The sequence below is a fragment of the Ischnura elegans genome, chromosome 2 (genome assembly GCF_921293095.1).
Source record: "Ischnura elegans chromosome 2, ioIscEleg1.1, whole genome shotgun sequence".
Lineage (NCBI taxonomy): Eukaryota > Metazoa > Arthropoda > Insecta > Odonata > Coenagrionidae > Ischnura > Ischnura elegans.
In genome coordinates this window covers 116358597-116375222 of record NC_060247.1, presented here as the reverse complement: position 1 = coordinate 116375222, position 16626 = coordinate 116358597, and the positions used below count along the sequence as shown (strand labels likewise).

The following is a 16626-nucleotide window of genomic DNA, read 5'->3' as shown; positions in this document are numbered from 1 at the left end:
ACAATGTGGATATGGAGAAGAATGGAGAAGATGAAATGGACGGAGAGGAAAAGGAACGACGAAGTGCTGGATATGGTTGGCGAGGAGAGGCAGCTTTTAGACGAGGTACGGAGGAGTCAGAATGTATGGATGGAGCGAATACTTAGCAGGGAGGGGATGTTGAAAATGGTGTTAGAGGTTAGAATGCTAGGGAAACGAGGAGGGAAGGAAAAGAAAAGGATTTTTAGATAGATTAAACGGGAGTAAGCCACACAGTGAATTGAAGAAGGCAGCGCTCGACGGAAAGTGAGGCTCCCAAATCACTTTTTAGTACTCCATGGAAATCTACCTTAATCGGTAGAATACTATAACAATATATGATAAATTAAAGAGCAGCGTATTTTCCAACGAAGTTAGCCATATATTACGAGCGCCAACGTACTACAGGAAATCGGATTATATAATAAATTAGGTGAGATAGGCTGTAGACCAGTCTCATTCAGAATATCTTCCTTTCCACGATCAAATAGAGACTATGACGACTATAAGTGTTAAAACTCACAAAATGATTAGATTACTTGTATTGTTGCTTACTAACTTTTGTAGAGCGACGGCTAAGTTCTACAATCAAGTATCTCAAAAATAGAAACTTTCGGGAGAGCAAAAGAAACTATTCATATTTTTAACTGTACACTGAAATTCAAACCCAAAAATACATTCATTAAATAATAAATTCAACAACGATGTCAGAAGGGAACTTATGAAGCAGAGGAATTTATACAACGTGCACAAAAAGTCCATTACGTCAAGTAATAAATTGAAGGAACTTGAAGCTAAAGAATGTTACGCTCCACAACGCTCAATAACTAAGGAGTTAGCTCCACAGATTACTCCTTACTAAGAGATAATATCAAGAAGTCACTATCAGAAGGAAAGTTATCGCTAGACTGGAACATTGCAAGCGTTACACCCATATTTAAAAAGGGAAACAGACATGGCCCAGGCAACTACCGTCCAATTTCAACAACATCGATCATAGGCAAGATACTTGAGCATATCGTCGTTAGCAATATCATGACTTTCTTGGACAGACGTAACTTCCTCCATGACTGTCAGCACGGATTCAGAAAAGGTAGATCATGCGAAAAACAGCTCGCGCTATTTATTAACGATGTTCTAAAATCTGGTGAATCGAAAAGCCAAGTTGACGCATTATTTCTAGATTTTAACTTAATCTGAACAAATGCATGTCGGTACATTTCTTGCGGCATTCGACCAACTATAACCATGTTTCTTCTATGCATGGTATTAACCTAAAGACAACAGGCGAATTGAAGTACCTGCGAGTTACCATAACCTTGAACCTCTCGTGGGGGACACGTTTAAGGAATATCTGTGGCATGGCCCGGAAGACATTAGGATTCGTCAAGCGTATTGTGGGAAGATTTTCGGATGAGCAAGTGAAAGAAATGTGCTATTTCGCAATCGTACGTCCGCACCTTGAATATGCAGCGAGTGTATGGGATCCGGTACCGAAAGACTTAATGCGCGAACTGAATAAAATACAAAGAAAGGCTGCGCATTTCGTCAAAAACTGCTACGGGCGTACAGACAGCGTTTCGCAGATGTTAAGCGAATTAGACTGGGAGCCGCAGGAGACTCGTACGCTGCGCACTAAGCTTAGATTGCTTGAAAATTTGAGAATGGATGTCTTTAAGGGTGACACGGAGAACAAAATATCAAAGCCAAGCTATATTTCCAGGCCCGATAGAAGCGATAAATTAAGAGAGATGTTTTGCCGAACGGATAGATATAGGAATTCGTTTTTCCCCCGGACCATAAAAGACTTTAATAAATGCTAGTCACAACTTTGTATAGTACTTCATTTTTTTATACGTAGACGGCTGGTGTCCTGACACCACCTTCCACACGCCTTTTAGGCAGCTTGCGGGGTATTATTTAGATGTAGATGAACCATAAGGTATGAAATATCTATATTTATCTCGACGCAGGTTATCTAATCGGAGACTATGTGGAACTGAATGTAAATTAACTGAAGCCTTGGCGTGCAAATGAGCGGTACCAGATGGCCAAATCATGCTCGTAACTCATTCAAACAGCCCGCTACTTCGCCCATTCCAAAGCGCTGTTGCCATTTTCCGGTGGTCCGCAGCCACGTGTTTAGCAAAGTTAACAAAATCGTTATTTTTCATCGCAGAAACACCGTTCAAAGACGTACTTGATCGCACAATTGACAGGAGTGCTATGCAAACAATCATTTTTTGATAATTGGATTGATTGATTGATTTCCAAATTGCAGTCATAGCGGTCACTTTTCGGGAGTGAGGCGCCCCGCTGGGAGGGTCCAAGACACGGACCAGCGAGGGCGAACGCGTCGAGGAAAGGTTTGAGGATTAAGGACCCTACGGAGGGTGTACCACGCCCATCTTTGGACTACCTGCTCCATGGCCCCACCAAACGCACTTTAACCACCTACATCTCACATTTACGGAATAAAATTGTAAAAATGCGTAGAAAACTCTGAGAAATGGGTGATTGGAATCATCAGTGTTGATAATCATACAAAACAGAATTGTGAAACATGTGTGATATTTAAAGAAAATTATACATCAATTAATAAAATAAATTCTCATTCAGTATGTTCTTTTGTATGATTATCAACACTGATGATTCCAATCACCCATTTCTCAGAGTTTTCTATGCATTTTTACAATTTTATTCCGTAAATGTGAGATGTAGGTGGTAGGTAATATTATTAATTAATCATCACCACTGCATCATTTAAGACAAGCAAAATAAAGATACAATAGAAGAACGTAAAATCTGGCATTTTAAACAACTGAATATCAGTTTAAATAATTATGTATGCAGGGGCGGATTCAGGATTTTTATCTGGGGTGGCAGGGCCCATGAGTCTGACTGGTATTCTCATAATTGAGATTAAAAACAAAATGCAAAAACACTATAGAAAATATTTTCTTTATTTTGATATGGAAGTTATAAATATTAAATTAAATGACTGAGGGTCCGTAATACACAGCGAACAGTTCAGAACGAACGTAATTATAACCATATTAAAAATCTTGTCTATTTTTTTAAGCATCTGGGGGGGTAACGCCCCACCCCCCCTAAATGCGCCAATGGATATATGGGTGTATGCCACATGGTATATCAGATTTTTTCCCGAAGTTTTGTGGCCCACTGCTGGCCAATTCTTCAAGGAAATGGTGGTGGCTTTTGGCATTGCTGTCATTTTATTTCAAGCGGGAGAAGTGAGCGTAGGGGGTGAGGAGTAAGGACTGGAGGAGGAAGTTGGAGAAATGTTGTTTATGACTGAGTTATATGTATTGCTGATTCTCAATCCGGTGTCTCTGTTAAACTCATCGTGGTTATGACCTCACTAATTGAACAATAGATCCGGCTGATTGGTCCAAAGAATCTATCTTCAGAAACTATGAAGCATAGGTCCATCCTATGCCTTAACGGCTACGACAACGGAGCTATATTCCACAATTTCATAAATATTACCAACAAGGACGACATGAACATATCCGAAGATACAGAAATCATCAGCCAAAAGAAAGCTTTTCTCCCATACATTAAAGGAACGACAGATGAATCGGCTACATACTTCGGTAGTTTGATGTGAGGGCCATTTCCAAACCCCACATCCAAGTATAATACATCTCAGTAAATGACAAGGACAGGACATAGCTTCAAATTGAAGAAGTGAACGAAGTCCCCAGCGAAACTTGTGGCATGAAATACTTCGGGGAAACAAGACACACAGTCAATAGTGGACTGGAAAACCACAAACGGGCCATTTGACTGGGGTGCTCAATGAATTTGGAAATGGCAGAACACGAAGCCACAGGACGCATGATTGATTTTGAAAAAATCTAGAATCATGGCGAAGGAGAAAAATTTCAAACTTTCAGTAGAAAAAAAAGCCTCCTTCACGTCCAAAAAGTTCAATTTGACGAGGTAAGAATATTGTGCTAAGCAAACATATACGAAGACTGACTCGTGAAGGAGGCAATCGATAACAAACTGGAGAGGAAGAAGATGAATATGGACATCGGATTTTACCTCAGCAAAACATAGTGACCGATTTTGAACAGGACTGGTCAAGAAAGGTCCGATCAGAGGCAGGCTCCAAACCAGGAGGTGGCCTAAGTATTATAAAATGCCAGATATTCAAAGCTGTGAAATATAGCCAACAACGACAAAATCAAGAAAACTTAATATTGTGCCCAGAAATGGACCTCTGTAAAAAGCAGCAGGCAAATCAAGAGATGAAAGAATAAGGACTCTAAGGACCAGGGAAATAGTATATATTAATGACAAAATAGTAGTCCATATTAGAACACAGCAGTTGAAGCGCTGCAGTCACAAACAACGAATGGAACAAAAAGGTTCCCGAAGCAAATAAATCAGTAGATGCCAGAGGGAAGGTGATGGAGATACAGGCAAAAGAAAACATGGGGTTCAGAAAGAAACGTCGGAAAGGGAATTAGATGAGGGACTGAGGAAGGCATGGATATTAGGAATTAGAAGACTTAGAATATCATAACACGAAACATTATTTATATTAGCAACTAAAGGAAATGATGACTCACTGAATGCATTGCGAAGGTCCACCTTGATAATGTGCCACTGGTGATGTGCTTTGACTGAGCCAATCATTGTGAAGGTGGTCGTATTCTTTCCTGGCTCCGTTATCAGTCCATCGATGCAAAGGTCATCCTTGTAAAATTCATATGAATTCCATGTCTCCCCCTCATCAGTGGAGTACATCAGTTCCCTAGTCTTGCCAAGGAACTTGGAGTATCTGACAGCCACCAGGACTCCTCCGTGATCACCAAAGTTAAAGAAATGATGACCTTTCAGTATCTAGAAAGTGAAAATCACACACATGAATAAATTCCAGTTTCACTCTGCTCATGAGCAAATGGGTACGAGGAAAATGAGCATGTGAGAAGGTCAGGATAACTTTCGTAGGAAAATGAAATACATCAGGAAAATATCATACAGCTGTAGGTATGATATATTACACACATATACGGCATGTAGGCAGTGAGTAAAAGGGTACCTGATGCCATGTTAGTCCTGCATCTCTGCTTAGGAAAACACCGGGTCGGCCCTTGAGTGACTTGCCAATGATGCCCGTAGCCATGATGAGGCCGGGTGCTGATTTGGACGACAGGATGGGCACCGAGCGAGTCATTGGGTACAGCTGGTTGAAGTGCTGAAACAGATGAAGCGAGCACCCATCCGCCTGCAACATAAGAGGGTCAGTAGGGTAGAAGTATTTTGGTCTGACCATTATTATTTTATATTCTGGTATTTAAACCTACAACCAATAGGATGATTATTTGCACAGGGTCTTTAGTTGTGACATACATATCGTAGCCTACATCTCAGGCTGGCGTTGGCAGTACTTAGAGTTATTTTAATTTCTCAAAATTTTTATGGTTTTATATACTAGCCACAAAAATATGAATTTAAACAAAGCAAAGCAATGGCTTGAAGCTCTGCCATACCAATGGCGGTAAAACTCTAATTGCTTCTGTTCTGGCTTATTAGAAGCGTAAACAAATGGCATGCAAAATACAATTCATGACACGGTTGATACCAATTAGTGCAGACAAATAACTTGTGAGATATTCTAAATATTATGCAATCATCTATAATATATTCATAAATGTAAAATTATAATCTCAGTGAAATAGGGCACATTTCAATGATTAAGTCTGCGCCTGGCACAAATTATGGCAGTTCTTTACGTTCATCATCACCCAGTTTGGAATTTAAAAAATTTAATAAGAAATCAAGAAGCAGTGACTTTGTTCAGTAATTTTTAAAGATATTGATAATAGATTCAAAATAATATGCAAATGATTTACAGTCTTGGATTGATTAGTGCCCTTGACAAAGGCTCAAATTATTACCATCTGCAGTACAATACACTCAGGGATAGGTACAATACAACTAAAAACAAAACAGTACCCAGTGTAATAAATGGCACTCTAGAAGTGATTAGCAAGGAATAAAATAGAGGTGGCGTGGAATCTGTTTCTGAGAGAGAGAGAGCCCTCACCATTGAACAATTGATTGGCCGCCCTTCGTTATCAACTTTAGGGGCCTTGAGGGGCCTCCATTCGCCACCCATGTCAAATGTGATGACGGTTGTGAGGTCCTCAGGTCCTACGCCCGGCACAGATATGTTTGAGATTCGGGAAGCAATATATATCCCCCTTAAACCTTCAACCTTGTGGAAATCAGCAAAAGACTTGTCTGTGACACCACTAGAAAGCAAATAAAAAAAGGCATTAGCATACTTCTCATATGCAAATTTCTGAGAATATTTTACCCGATTCTCAGATACTTTATGTATTACCAATAATTATCATTTTAAGTATAGAATTTATTTAAATTTAAATACACCTAGATGCATTTTGTAAAACCATTCTAGCATGATTGAAACATACTTTGCACATTAATCCACCTGAAAATTATACCACCAATTTTGAAATTATAAAATCATTTTCAAAACTAACTTTCGGCTTCATTATCGATACATTTATGCCAAATGTATCAGTTATTTAGCGGTGGTAGTTTGTGATGCAAATATTTTACGAAAGTGGAAAGTACTATCTATACTGCTTGCACCATGACGATTTTAGTTTCAATAAGTTATAATTGATGCTTTACTTGAAACCCAAAAATCTGAAACTTGCTTCATCCGAAGAACACATTTATCTTGCCAATTTTTAGAGACCAATAGAGTTAATATAGATCGAGAAATCTTGCACAATTCAAAATAACTCGAGGGTCACGTAATGCTTCGTTCCCAAGATAAAAATTTTCTATGTTATCAAAAATCCAATGGCACACCAGTCTAGACTGTCCGCTGGTTATTAAAAAACACCAATGTCGGTGGAGCCTGAGAGGAGTTCATCACTGCAATTTGCTTGAACAGTCGGCTTAAATCTATGGTCCATTTACTGCTTTAGGGTCTAGCCCGGTTAAGATGGTTAAAAGTACCCCCCGATGTTTTGAAAAATAAATATATATATACACTTGAAGTGCATCAAAAATTATGTTTCCCCAAAGTTTCAGGCCTTAACAATGGATAATAACCCAAAAAAAATTGAAACACGATTTTTAGTTTTTTTACTATATCTCCATTTTTTAGTTTTGTGAAATCGTAATTTTGATTTAAAATGTAAATACAATTCTACCACCCTGATTTTTTCAAAATTTTAACACCAAAAACTGAACTTTTACATAAGTTTGAAATTTTCCAAATTAAATTAAAAAATTTAGGAGACAATTGACACGCCGAAAAAAATTAATGTTGTTACCCATACATCAAAGTATATTCCTAATTTTTTCAGATTTTTAAAATTGGTGAAACACTGTCAAAAACACGAAAAACTGCTTTGCGCCATTTGCATCTATGTATTCCAGGCGGATATTTGAATTGATTGTTGAGAGCACCGATTGTTGATCAGTTTGTAATATTATTGATTAAGGCTACAGATTAGCATAAACAATTCCTATCACATTTAGATTAGTTGTAATTATTGGTTATAACCATACTGCTAAGCTTTAAGTTCGTCTTCCAGCTTCGAGAAATACAATGACTGCCGTAAATGTTTTTCTTTCATCTCTCCTGACTTTTCAAACCCTTGAAGTTATCCACAGCATTTGAGCCAATTTCTTAATTACTGTGCGTATTTGAAAGAAGCGGTGATAATTAGTACATCGTCTTTTCAAATATGACTAAAAGCCGTTTCACACGGGGAAAATCTTTGCGAAGGTTAGCATTGAAAGCATTTGTTGAAATGCGAGAATCCGAGCCTGCAATTAGAGCAGGGGCTATTTTCCATCTTACAACAGTGTATTCTCTCGTGCGTTCTAGCAATTCATCTCTTTACATGACGCAATTTTGACTGCGCCTTCGTGCATATGTAAGGTTGCGCAATGATATTACCCGAGTAAAACGGCCTTAAGCTACACTAGTACAGCATTTACGGCACCAAATATCATTAATCAAGGCAACTTTAATAATTTTCTTAGAAATTCCTTCATAAACTAAGCTGTGTCAAGCAACTTTTTGTTTCTGGTATTTCCTTGAAGTGAATGCCACACCTTACTCATTTTTATTCATATTCTGTCCCCTTGTAGTCATGATTGACTCTTATGTTAGAACAGATATATTGGCTTTAACGTAATACTCTACCTATTAAGTTAAAAACTGTCCATATTTAAAAAACCAAGAAATAGAATGGGTTTGCAATTTAAAACTGAATTCATATGTTACGATAGCTAAGCTTTATCGCAAAATGATTTCTCTATGTTACATTTTTAAAATGATTTAAACGTTATCTCCATTATATGATACCATTCATAGAAAAGAGAAATTATTTAATCGAAAATATTCTATAGATAAATTGTTACGATAAACATTACGTTATACCATCGTTAACATCACAATCTCTTTCAGTTGTTTACTATCGGAGATATTATATCTTTGCGTTCCACAACTCAGCAATGGAATCCTCTATAACTCAACTTTGTGAGGTATAGGGCAGCTACCTGGTTCCACTGGGACACACTAATTGCACTTTTTTCAAGCTCAAATGCCACCCATGCTCCCACCGAATATGGTGACTCTGGTACTATTTCCTTCTCAGCGGATACCCGGTTTCAACGGACGAGATCTTTCGACTGCCCCACTTATTTCCACTGAATTGGACTAACTCTTACAATGTACACGCATTTACACTTTCATTGTAGCGGAGTAAAAAAAATAGAAATCATTGCATTCATAGAAACCAGCCACTCTTTAAGCAATTTATACGAATAATTTTCTCCCTATGTGCTGCACCTGACTCGTCTCTATTGTTTAAAACTGACTAATTAGGAAATTAAGCATCAGAGAAAGCCTCATATACTGGCTATAACATTGATGAAGTGTCATCGCTTCATTAATAACTGGTCCCCAAATATTCAGTCATATTTTCGCACTACTAATAAATTGGCTCAAATTCTGTCGATAACTTCAAGGGTAATTAAAGTCAGGAAAGATGAAAGAAAAACATTTACGGCAGTCATTGTATTTCTCGAAGCTGGAAGACGAACTTAAAGCTTAGCAGTATGGTTATAACCAATAATTACGACTAATCTAAATGTGATAGGAATTGTTTATGCTAATCTGTAGCCTTAATCAATAATATTACAAACTGATCAACAATCGGTGCTCTCAACAATCAATTCAAATATCCGCCTGGAATACATAGATGCAAATGGCGCAAAGCAGTTTTTCGTGTTTTTGACAGTGTTTCACCAATTTTAAAAATCTGAAAAAATTAGGAATATACTTTGATGTAGGGGTAACAACATTAATTTTTTTCGGCGTGTCAATTGTCTCCTAAATTTTTTAATTTAATTTGGAAAATTTCAAACTTATGTAAAAGTTCAGTTTTTGGTGTTAAAATTTTGAAAAAATCAGGGTGGTAGAACGCAATTGTATTTACATTTTAAAATCAAAATTACGATTTTACAAAAATAAAAACTGGAGATATAGTAAAAAACTAAAAATCGTGTTTCAATTTTTTTGGGTTATTATCCATTGTTAAGGCCTGAAACTTTGGGGAAACATAATTTTTGATGCACTTCAAGTGTATATATATATTTATTTTTCAAAACATCGGGGGGCACTTTTCACCATCTTAACCGGCTAGACCCTTTAAAGGTTCTACATTGTTGAATGATGGCATAATAGGCGTAACAATCTCCTTGTGTATATTCAATGATATTTGTTTTAAAAAAACAAATTCAACTCTAGCAAGTTGGTCTCCCTAAAGATGTTGGACCCGGTGTAATGACATGCTAGCTGTGAAATCTGTCATGTTTTCATAAAATAGTGCAGAATGAAAACTTCTCATGCTTTTCTGCAACTGAGTCCTTGGCAGCTTAAGTTTCTTGAAGTTCTCTGTCCGTTTCAAATTAAAAGCGACTTGGGCTAGAAAATGTTGTTGAGTGAGTCAATGGCGGTTGACTCACTAGTTTAATAAGTATCTTTTTCTGATAGTTTTTTTATCTATATAAATATTTAAAAAAATTATTTGAAACCTATTCTAGCCATTAAAAATACTGCACATTCAATGAACCGAAAATAATCTTGCATTATACGAGACCACAATAAAGCTACACGTCATCGTAGTTATACGTCTGCTGCAGAGTCTAAAAACAGGGAATACTTTTCAATAATAAGGGGGAAAAATTAAGATAAAGAAGATGGCTTCAACATACTAACTGAAACTAAAGAAAATGCGTCTGATGGTGACCCGCAGTGCTGCAGAGGCACGACCTCGTCCCTAAGGATTCTGACCGAGAGCAAAGAGCATGAGAATAATTACCAGAGTGTAGTTATTATTTATTATTTCTCATTACTTGCATTTCTCTGCGGAAACAAACTCTTAGTTATTTTGTACCATGATTAAACAATATGCCTTTATTTGAGTTAATTGTGAAATGCACTTATTTAAGTTTACTGCAAAGTACACTCACAATCTATGAGTAAATATTTTAAGATTGTGCTGAGAGAGTATTAAAAATTGGTTTCTGTGTGTTTCTGGGTCATGGAAAAGAAAAAAGACACCTGACATATATACCTCGGATCCAACAATCCGCGGATATTGCCCTTCATCGTATACTTCGGACCCAAATTCGCTGAAGGCATCGAATCTGGATCCGGAATTCTAAATGTATGCTTCCGTGAATGCAGCGTTCCATAACAGGGTGTGGAAAGAGTTCCGAACCTCTCTTCGCATACACTGAGATGCTTGTCCTACCTATGAACTATGTTGGTCAAAAGCTCTCGTACGAGATATGCAGAATTCTAGCCGTGCAAAATTTTAACGCAAAATATGACGTAGTGTGACTCTTCCCAAGAGGTTGAACAACCATCGGGAGAATCTCAACGCCATAGGATAACAACCACGTCAAAAGCGACTACGTCGCAGATTAAAAAAAAACTTCTCTCGGCCCTCCACTACCCCATGCCTCTAACATTTTTTTTTCCTTTCCTAGACCACGCATTCGATAAATCATTATTTTCGAAGGAAAATATCAAGTTATAAGGGAAAAATGGCAGCGTGTTTCATCCGTACCCCATGTCACCAACTGACTCTTTTCATCTTTCTTGCTTCAATTCTCCGTTTCTGGAGAGCAAATGCTGGGTGAGTGACTTACTGGACCCGAAGATGTCTCGATAGCTTTCGGCAATTGGATGACGTGCCCGAGATTCAAAAAAGAATGAGACCAACATTCGCATTCTAACATTCGCAACGCATTTCTAACACCATTAGTTCCTTTTTAGCTCTTATTCATTGAAACAAATTTCTTTAGTTACGAAATGACTATACGAATATTCAATATTGTCCAAACAGCACAATTTTTGAAGAAGCGAGAATGGTATCAACACCGTCACACAAGAACGTACGGCCGTTGTGAATGTCGCGGTCCTCTTGTATGCTGTATGTTGTTGGTTGTTCACCCCCTGCCAAAAACACTAGAGGTGGCTCGCAGGGTATTACGTAGATGTAGGTAGCTCTCCCGGCGTCGCTTTGAAGGCAAGGACATCACAGTATAGCAAGATCTTGCATGTTCGTCCTTGACTCCCTCTTCGTAGCCTAGTTGCTTGAAAGATGGAGGAATCGCGCTCCTTACCATCCACAAATTGGCAACAGGAAGGGAACACCTGTGGCAGTACTAAATTAGCTGTCATGGCTAAATAGATGATCGGTTGCCTTAGTACGTTTGGTGTGAAACGACAACCAGCAAGCACTGTGCCAACAATTCTCTCTCAGCCGAATATCAATAGCGTTATGATGGAAAAGCAGACGGAGGACTTCACGAGAAACAAAATGTGCGGCGGCGTGCCAACAAGTGTGACAAAAAAGCTATCTCTCTACATAGATTCCCCAAAACCCCTAATTTGAGAAAGAAGTGGGAGAACGTCTTGAGAATGGGCAAGAGTTAGCTAGCTTACATAAGAAAAAAATTAGAATGGGAAAGACTGAAATATATGATGGGCATGACAACGTCAATTTATTTTTTAATATCTACTTAAAAGATGTCCGCGTAAGTATGGGAGTGCCAGAGGAGGGGATGCAGACAGAAGGAAGGTTGATCAACTTTGTGATAACCGTCAGTGAATTTTCAGCTCTCCAATAAAGTCAGGTTTACGCGCTTCTTCTACCCAACCCTTCCTCTCGCTAAGCGGTCGTCTCGTTCTGTTCCCGCAACTCGTCGCACGTACGTGACCTTATAATGTTGTTCAAAAGGGTGTTAGGAGTGAGGACTGTGCGCAGTCCTCACTCTTCACAACCTCCGCCCACCCCTTCCACCTGAAATATTGCTCTCACAACGGCGGCGCCTCCTTCCTTGTTCCTTTCCGTCCTTCCCCTTCTGGGCTAACAGTTCCTGCCCCAGGAGTGTATCCCCGTGAGCCCGCCCTAGGGTTTCGTTTCCATTGTATCTATACCCATAAGAAACTGAAATTATTGCTTAGTTGTAAAGCAGAAAATTGAAAATGCATTTGAATCCGGAAATATCCGAATATGCGACACCTGAAATCAAGTATCCGATCAGGATCCGGGTCCAAAAAAAATCTTGGAATCGTCTATCCCTAGAGAAAATCATTTAATTCATCATTAGGCCATTTCGCCATGGAGTTCTATTGAACATTTCACCCTTACTGTACACTAATGGTGTGTCTAAAAGGGCATCACATATTTCTCAATGTAGACACTAAAAATATGGTTTCATAATTTTGCTAATATAATTCAACCATTAAAGTAGGGATGGACGGATCCAGGATTTTTTCGAATCCGAATTTGGATCGGATTCTTGATTATCGTAGCCGGATCTTTCGGATCGGATATTTTCGGATCCAAATGCATATTCGAATTCCTGCTATTAAACGAAGTAATTATTCAGCTTATTCTGGGTACATAGGAAGGAATCAAAGGAACAATCAAAGGAATGCTTTTTAGATTTACATACACATTTTAATATTTTTATAAATTAAAAATCATTTTTATAGCCTTTCAAGTTGTTTTTAAAGAACATCTGTACATGCTCATGGCCTAAATTGTTACGCTTGGGTTTGGAAATGAAAATAGGAAAAAACTTCGGAGAAACCACTGACCACTGGCCTAGCGAGAGAGGGAAGTGCGGGGGGTCTCCCCGAAATATAAAAACACAATTACTTTCCTTCATAAAAGGAAACAAAATATTGAAAAATCATGAATTAGCAATAGAATTATTTGAAAAATAAAGTTTTTTTCGATTATGAAGGGTGTTAAAATTAATTTGAAACCCTCTACTTTGTATCCTGTTGTTTAAAAATCCCCACCCCCCCTGGTTTTGGAACCCCCCTTATGAAATTCCTGGCTACCCAAATGCCATCGACTGAATTCAAATTTTCCTCACGCACCTTCCCCCGAATTTTGTCACTTTCTCATCGCATACCGACTTGTGCTTCACCCGAAAATGCTTCAGTACGGTGAGGTGGATTTAGCACTTCCTCGCACAATTTCACGCCACAGTGCACGAAAATGGCATACATTGGTTCTCCTTGCCTCAAGAGAAATGTTTCTACACATTGAAAGACATTTTTATCAGTATATCATTAAATTAAGCTGCGCAATCAGCAACACAATCAACAGTACTTAAAATAGCATTAACGTGCGACGAGGTGCTCGACCGCTCAGCATGAGGAAGGGGTAGGCAGCAGAAGCGCGTGAAGGAGAGGTGGAGGGGAAGGAGCGCTCTCCCTCCGTATTTCAAGCAACGAGGCTACAAATGAGATAGTCAAGAACGAACAAGTCAGATCTTGCTGCAGTGACGTCGTTGCCTTCAAAGCGAAGCCGAGCAAGCTACGTGACATATGCAGTTGGCGTTTCCAATTCGTCTCTACTTGTTTGAGGGGTTAATTCTGCGCTTGTTTCTTTGAAAATTCTGCTGTTTGGACTATGCTGCATATTAGTATAGTCTAATTGTAAATAGTGAACTTAGTGGCAATCAATTAGAGCTGAAAAATAAACATATATATCGTGAGGAATACGTCGCGTTTGGTCCAATTATTTTTTAAATCTCGTGCATGTCATCTAACTGTCGAATCTATCGAGACATCTTCGGGCCCAGAAAGTCACTCACCTAGCGTTTGCTCTCCAGAAACGGTGAATTGAAGCAGGTAGGCCAAAAAAGTTCAGTTGGTGAGACTGGGTAGGGATGAAACACGCTTCAATTGTTCTCGTGTAATTTGATATTTTCCTTAGAAGACGATGATTTATGGTCCGCGCGATTTCGGAAACAAAAAAAACAACAGAGGCACGGGCTGATGGACGGCCGAGGGTGGTTTTCTGGAATCTGCGATGTAGTTTCTTTTGACGTGGTTACGACGCTGAGATTCCCCCGATGATTGTTCAATCTCTTGGGAAGAGTCACACTACGTGCCAGTCGTATTTTGCCTTTTTTATTTTCCACGGCTGAAATACTGCTAGATAACCTCTGAGAAAGCATTCAAACAAAACGGTTCATGAGTAGGACATGAATCGCATGCGACGGCGCCTACGAAGAGAGAATCGGAACTCTTTCCACCCTTATGGGGCGTTGCATTCTCTGAAGCTATTATTTAAAATTTCGGATCCAGATCCGATGTCTTCCGCAACTTTGGATCCGATGTATCCGATGAAGGGCAATATCCGCGGATATTTGGATACGAGGAATCCGTTCCGACCATCCCTACATTAATTTTTAATATCTGACATCTATAATTTAAGCAACATAATCATGTTTAAGATTTGGAAATGCTTAGAAAGTATATTAAGAATGCAGTTTTAGCTATCATTTTTTATAAAAACAACAAATAACTCTTTTCGTTATTTTGTTAACATGCAAACCTAAAATTTACCATGACACCCCGACTAGAGGGAACTGTTTAAGTGGGTAAGTGTCACGCACGGTCTTAGAGAAAGAGAAGCGGTCGGACATCTGGCGAGGTGGGGTCCCTGATGATGCCTGGGACCCTTTTCACGTACATGATTATAATGCTGGTTAACATTGTCGAAACACGGCATGATACTCCCTCGTTTGTCATGCTGTGTTCAAACAATGTTCGCAGGCAAAAGGTTAATGATGCGTCGGTCCTAATTTCATTCGAATCCAACTCCAGCTTGGTTCCTGGCATTGGTTTTATGTTCCCATTTTCATTCATGTTTTTCGTTTTCATTGCTAACTTTTCAAAAGCTATCAATTGTTTTCGTTGGAGTGACATGAAAACTCCGTAAAAACACATTCATATGTTCATCCTTGATCCATAACTTCAAACTAATAAAATTATTATATGTAAACTGAGCTTTAGAAAAGTAATGTATTTGATTTTTGAGATAAAAATATTGGTGCAGTTTTTTTTGTGGCACCTCCTCTAACAGCTCCAGAAACCGTGAAATCGAGAACTGATCGGTCATAATATGTTTAGATTTTAGTTAACCATTCCTGGAATTTGTATAAGTTTGAGTTGTGGCTCATTCAGTTTCATGAGAAGCCCCAATGATTGGAAATAGCTAAAAAAAAAATAACGACTTCCCCGCAGCTAAGGTTTTTTATACAGATAATTGCCCCACAATTCCAGCTTCTCGAAACACTTACCTGAGCCATGTGACATTCCAGGTGTTATGGGGGAAGAAGCATAATATCTTCGGTAGAGATAGGGTGAACAGCATACTATCCTCAGTGACTCTGTCAGACACATATAAATTGACTTGCCCATTGCCGTCATGGTCAACCGCCACAAACACTTTCCCATCTGACACTTCTGCTACGTGGTAATTTAAGTTATTCGTTTCAGAATTAAATACAGCCTTCACAAAAGGTTTCCTCTTATGGGATATGTAAAGGTCCAGACTTTTCTGAAAAGTGAAAAAATAATTATCACCATACATTTGCCAATTTCAACTTGCAATTAACGCAAGTAATAACAGGCCATATTTTAACAATTAGAGCAACAATTCTGACCTCTCCAGTCTTTTTAGTAGCAAACATAAAATCTTCCCGAACTTCAAAGTCCTCCACATCCTTGAGGACAACGTTAGTGAGTACCTCATCTTGAAAGTATGATGGTGAAGAAAGAACTGTTGAAGAGCCGTTGGGTTCCTCTCTTTCCACATACAAAAGTTGTTTCTCTCCTGGGAGGTTTGACCAAAAATAGGCTTTCACATATTCTTGAACGAGCGTCCAAGTGCTTCCAAAATCTTGTATGAGCCACAGCTATAACATAAGAATTAACACATGTGTTGCAACGGTCTTCCCAGCTTTTGCAAAGAAAACAATATAGATTAACAATACCTTTTTCTGAGGGTCAATTTTGTCGTAAGCCAGAAAAGTGAGAGGTTCTTCTTCATTAAAAGATATATCAGTGGGATGGAATTTCAACTTAACCATTTCAAAGTGCTTTCCATGGTCTTTGGTTGTATATAAAACCCTGTTCGTGCTGTCTTTAAAAACATACTGCAAGTAACAATTTGAAGAACATTACAATTAGAGAAT

General features: G+C 38.6%; 1 protein-coding gene across 1 annotated transcript in view; it reads right to left on the bottom strand.

Moving 5' to 3' along the window:
- The window catches only part of LOC124154467 (sortilin-related receptor-like), a 91997-nt gene that overhangs the window by 74295 nt on the left and 1076 nt on the right, over positions 1-16626 (bottom strand). Inside the window, exons 3-8 of the mRNA XM_046528217.1 lie at positions 16426-16587; positions 16096-16347; positions 15730-15989; positions 6101-6308; positions 5093-5278; positions 4620-4893 (exon numbers count right to left, since the gene is read on the bottom strand). Coding sequence (XP_046384173.1) covers positions 4620-4893; positions 5093-5278; positions 6101-6308; positions 15730-15989; positions 16096-16347; positions 16426-16587 — 1342 coding nt within the window. The remainder of the gene's footprint in view (positions 1-4619; positions 4894-5092; positions 5279-6100; positions 6309-15729; positions 15990-16095; positions 16348-16425; positions 16588-16626) is intronic.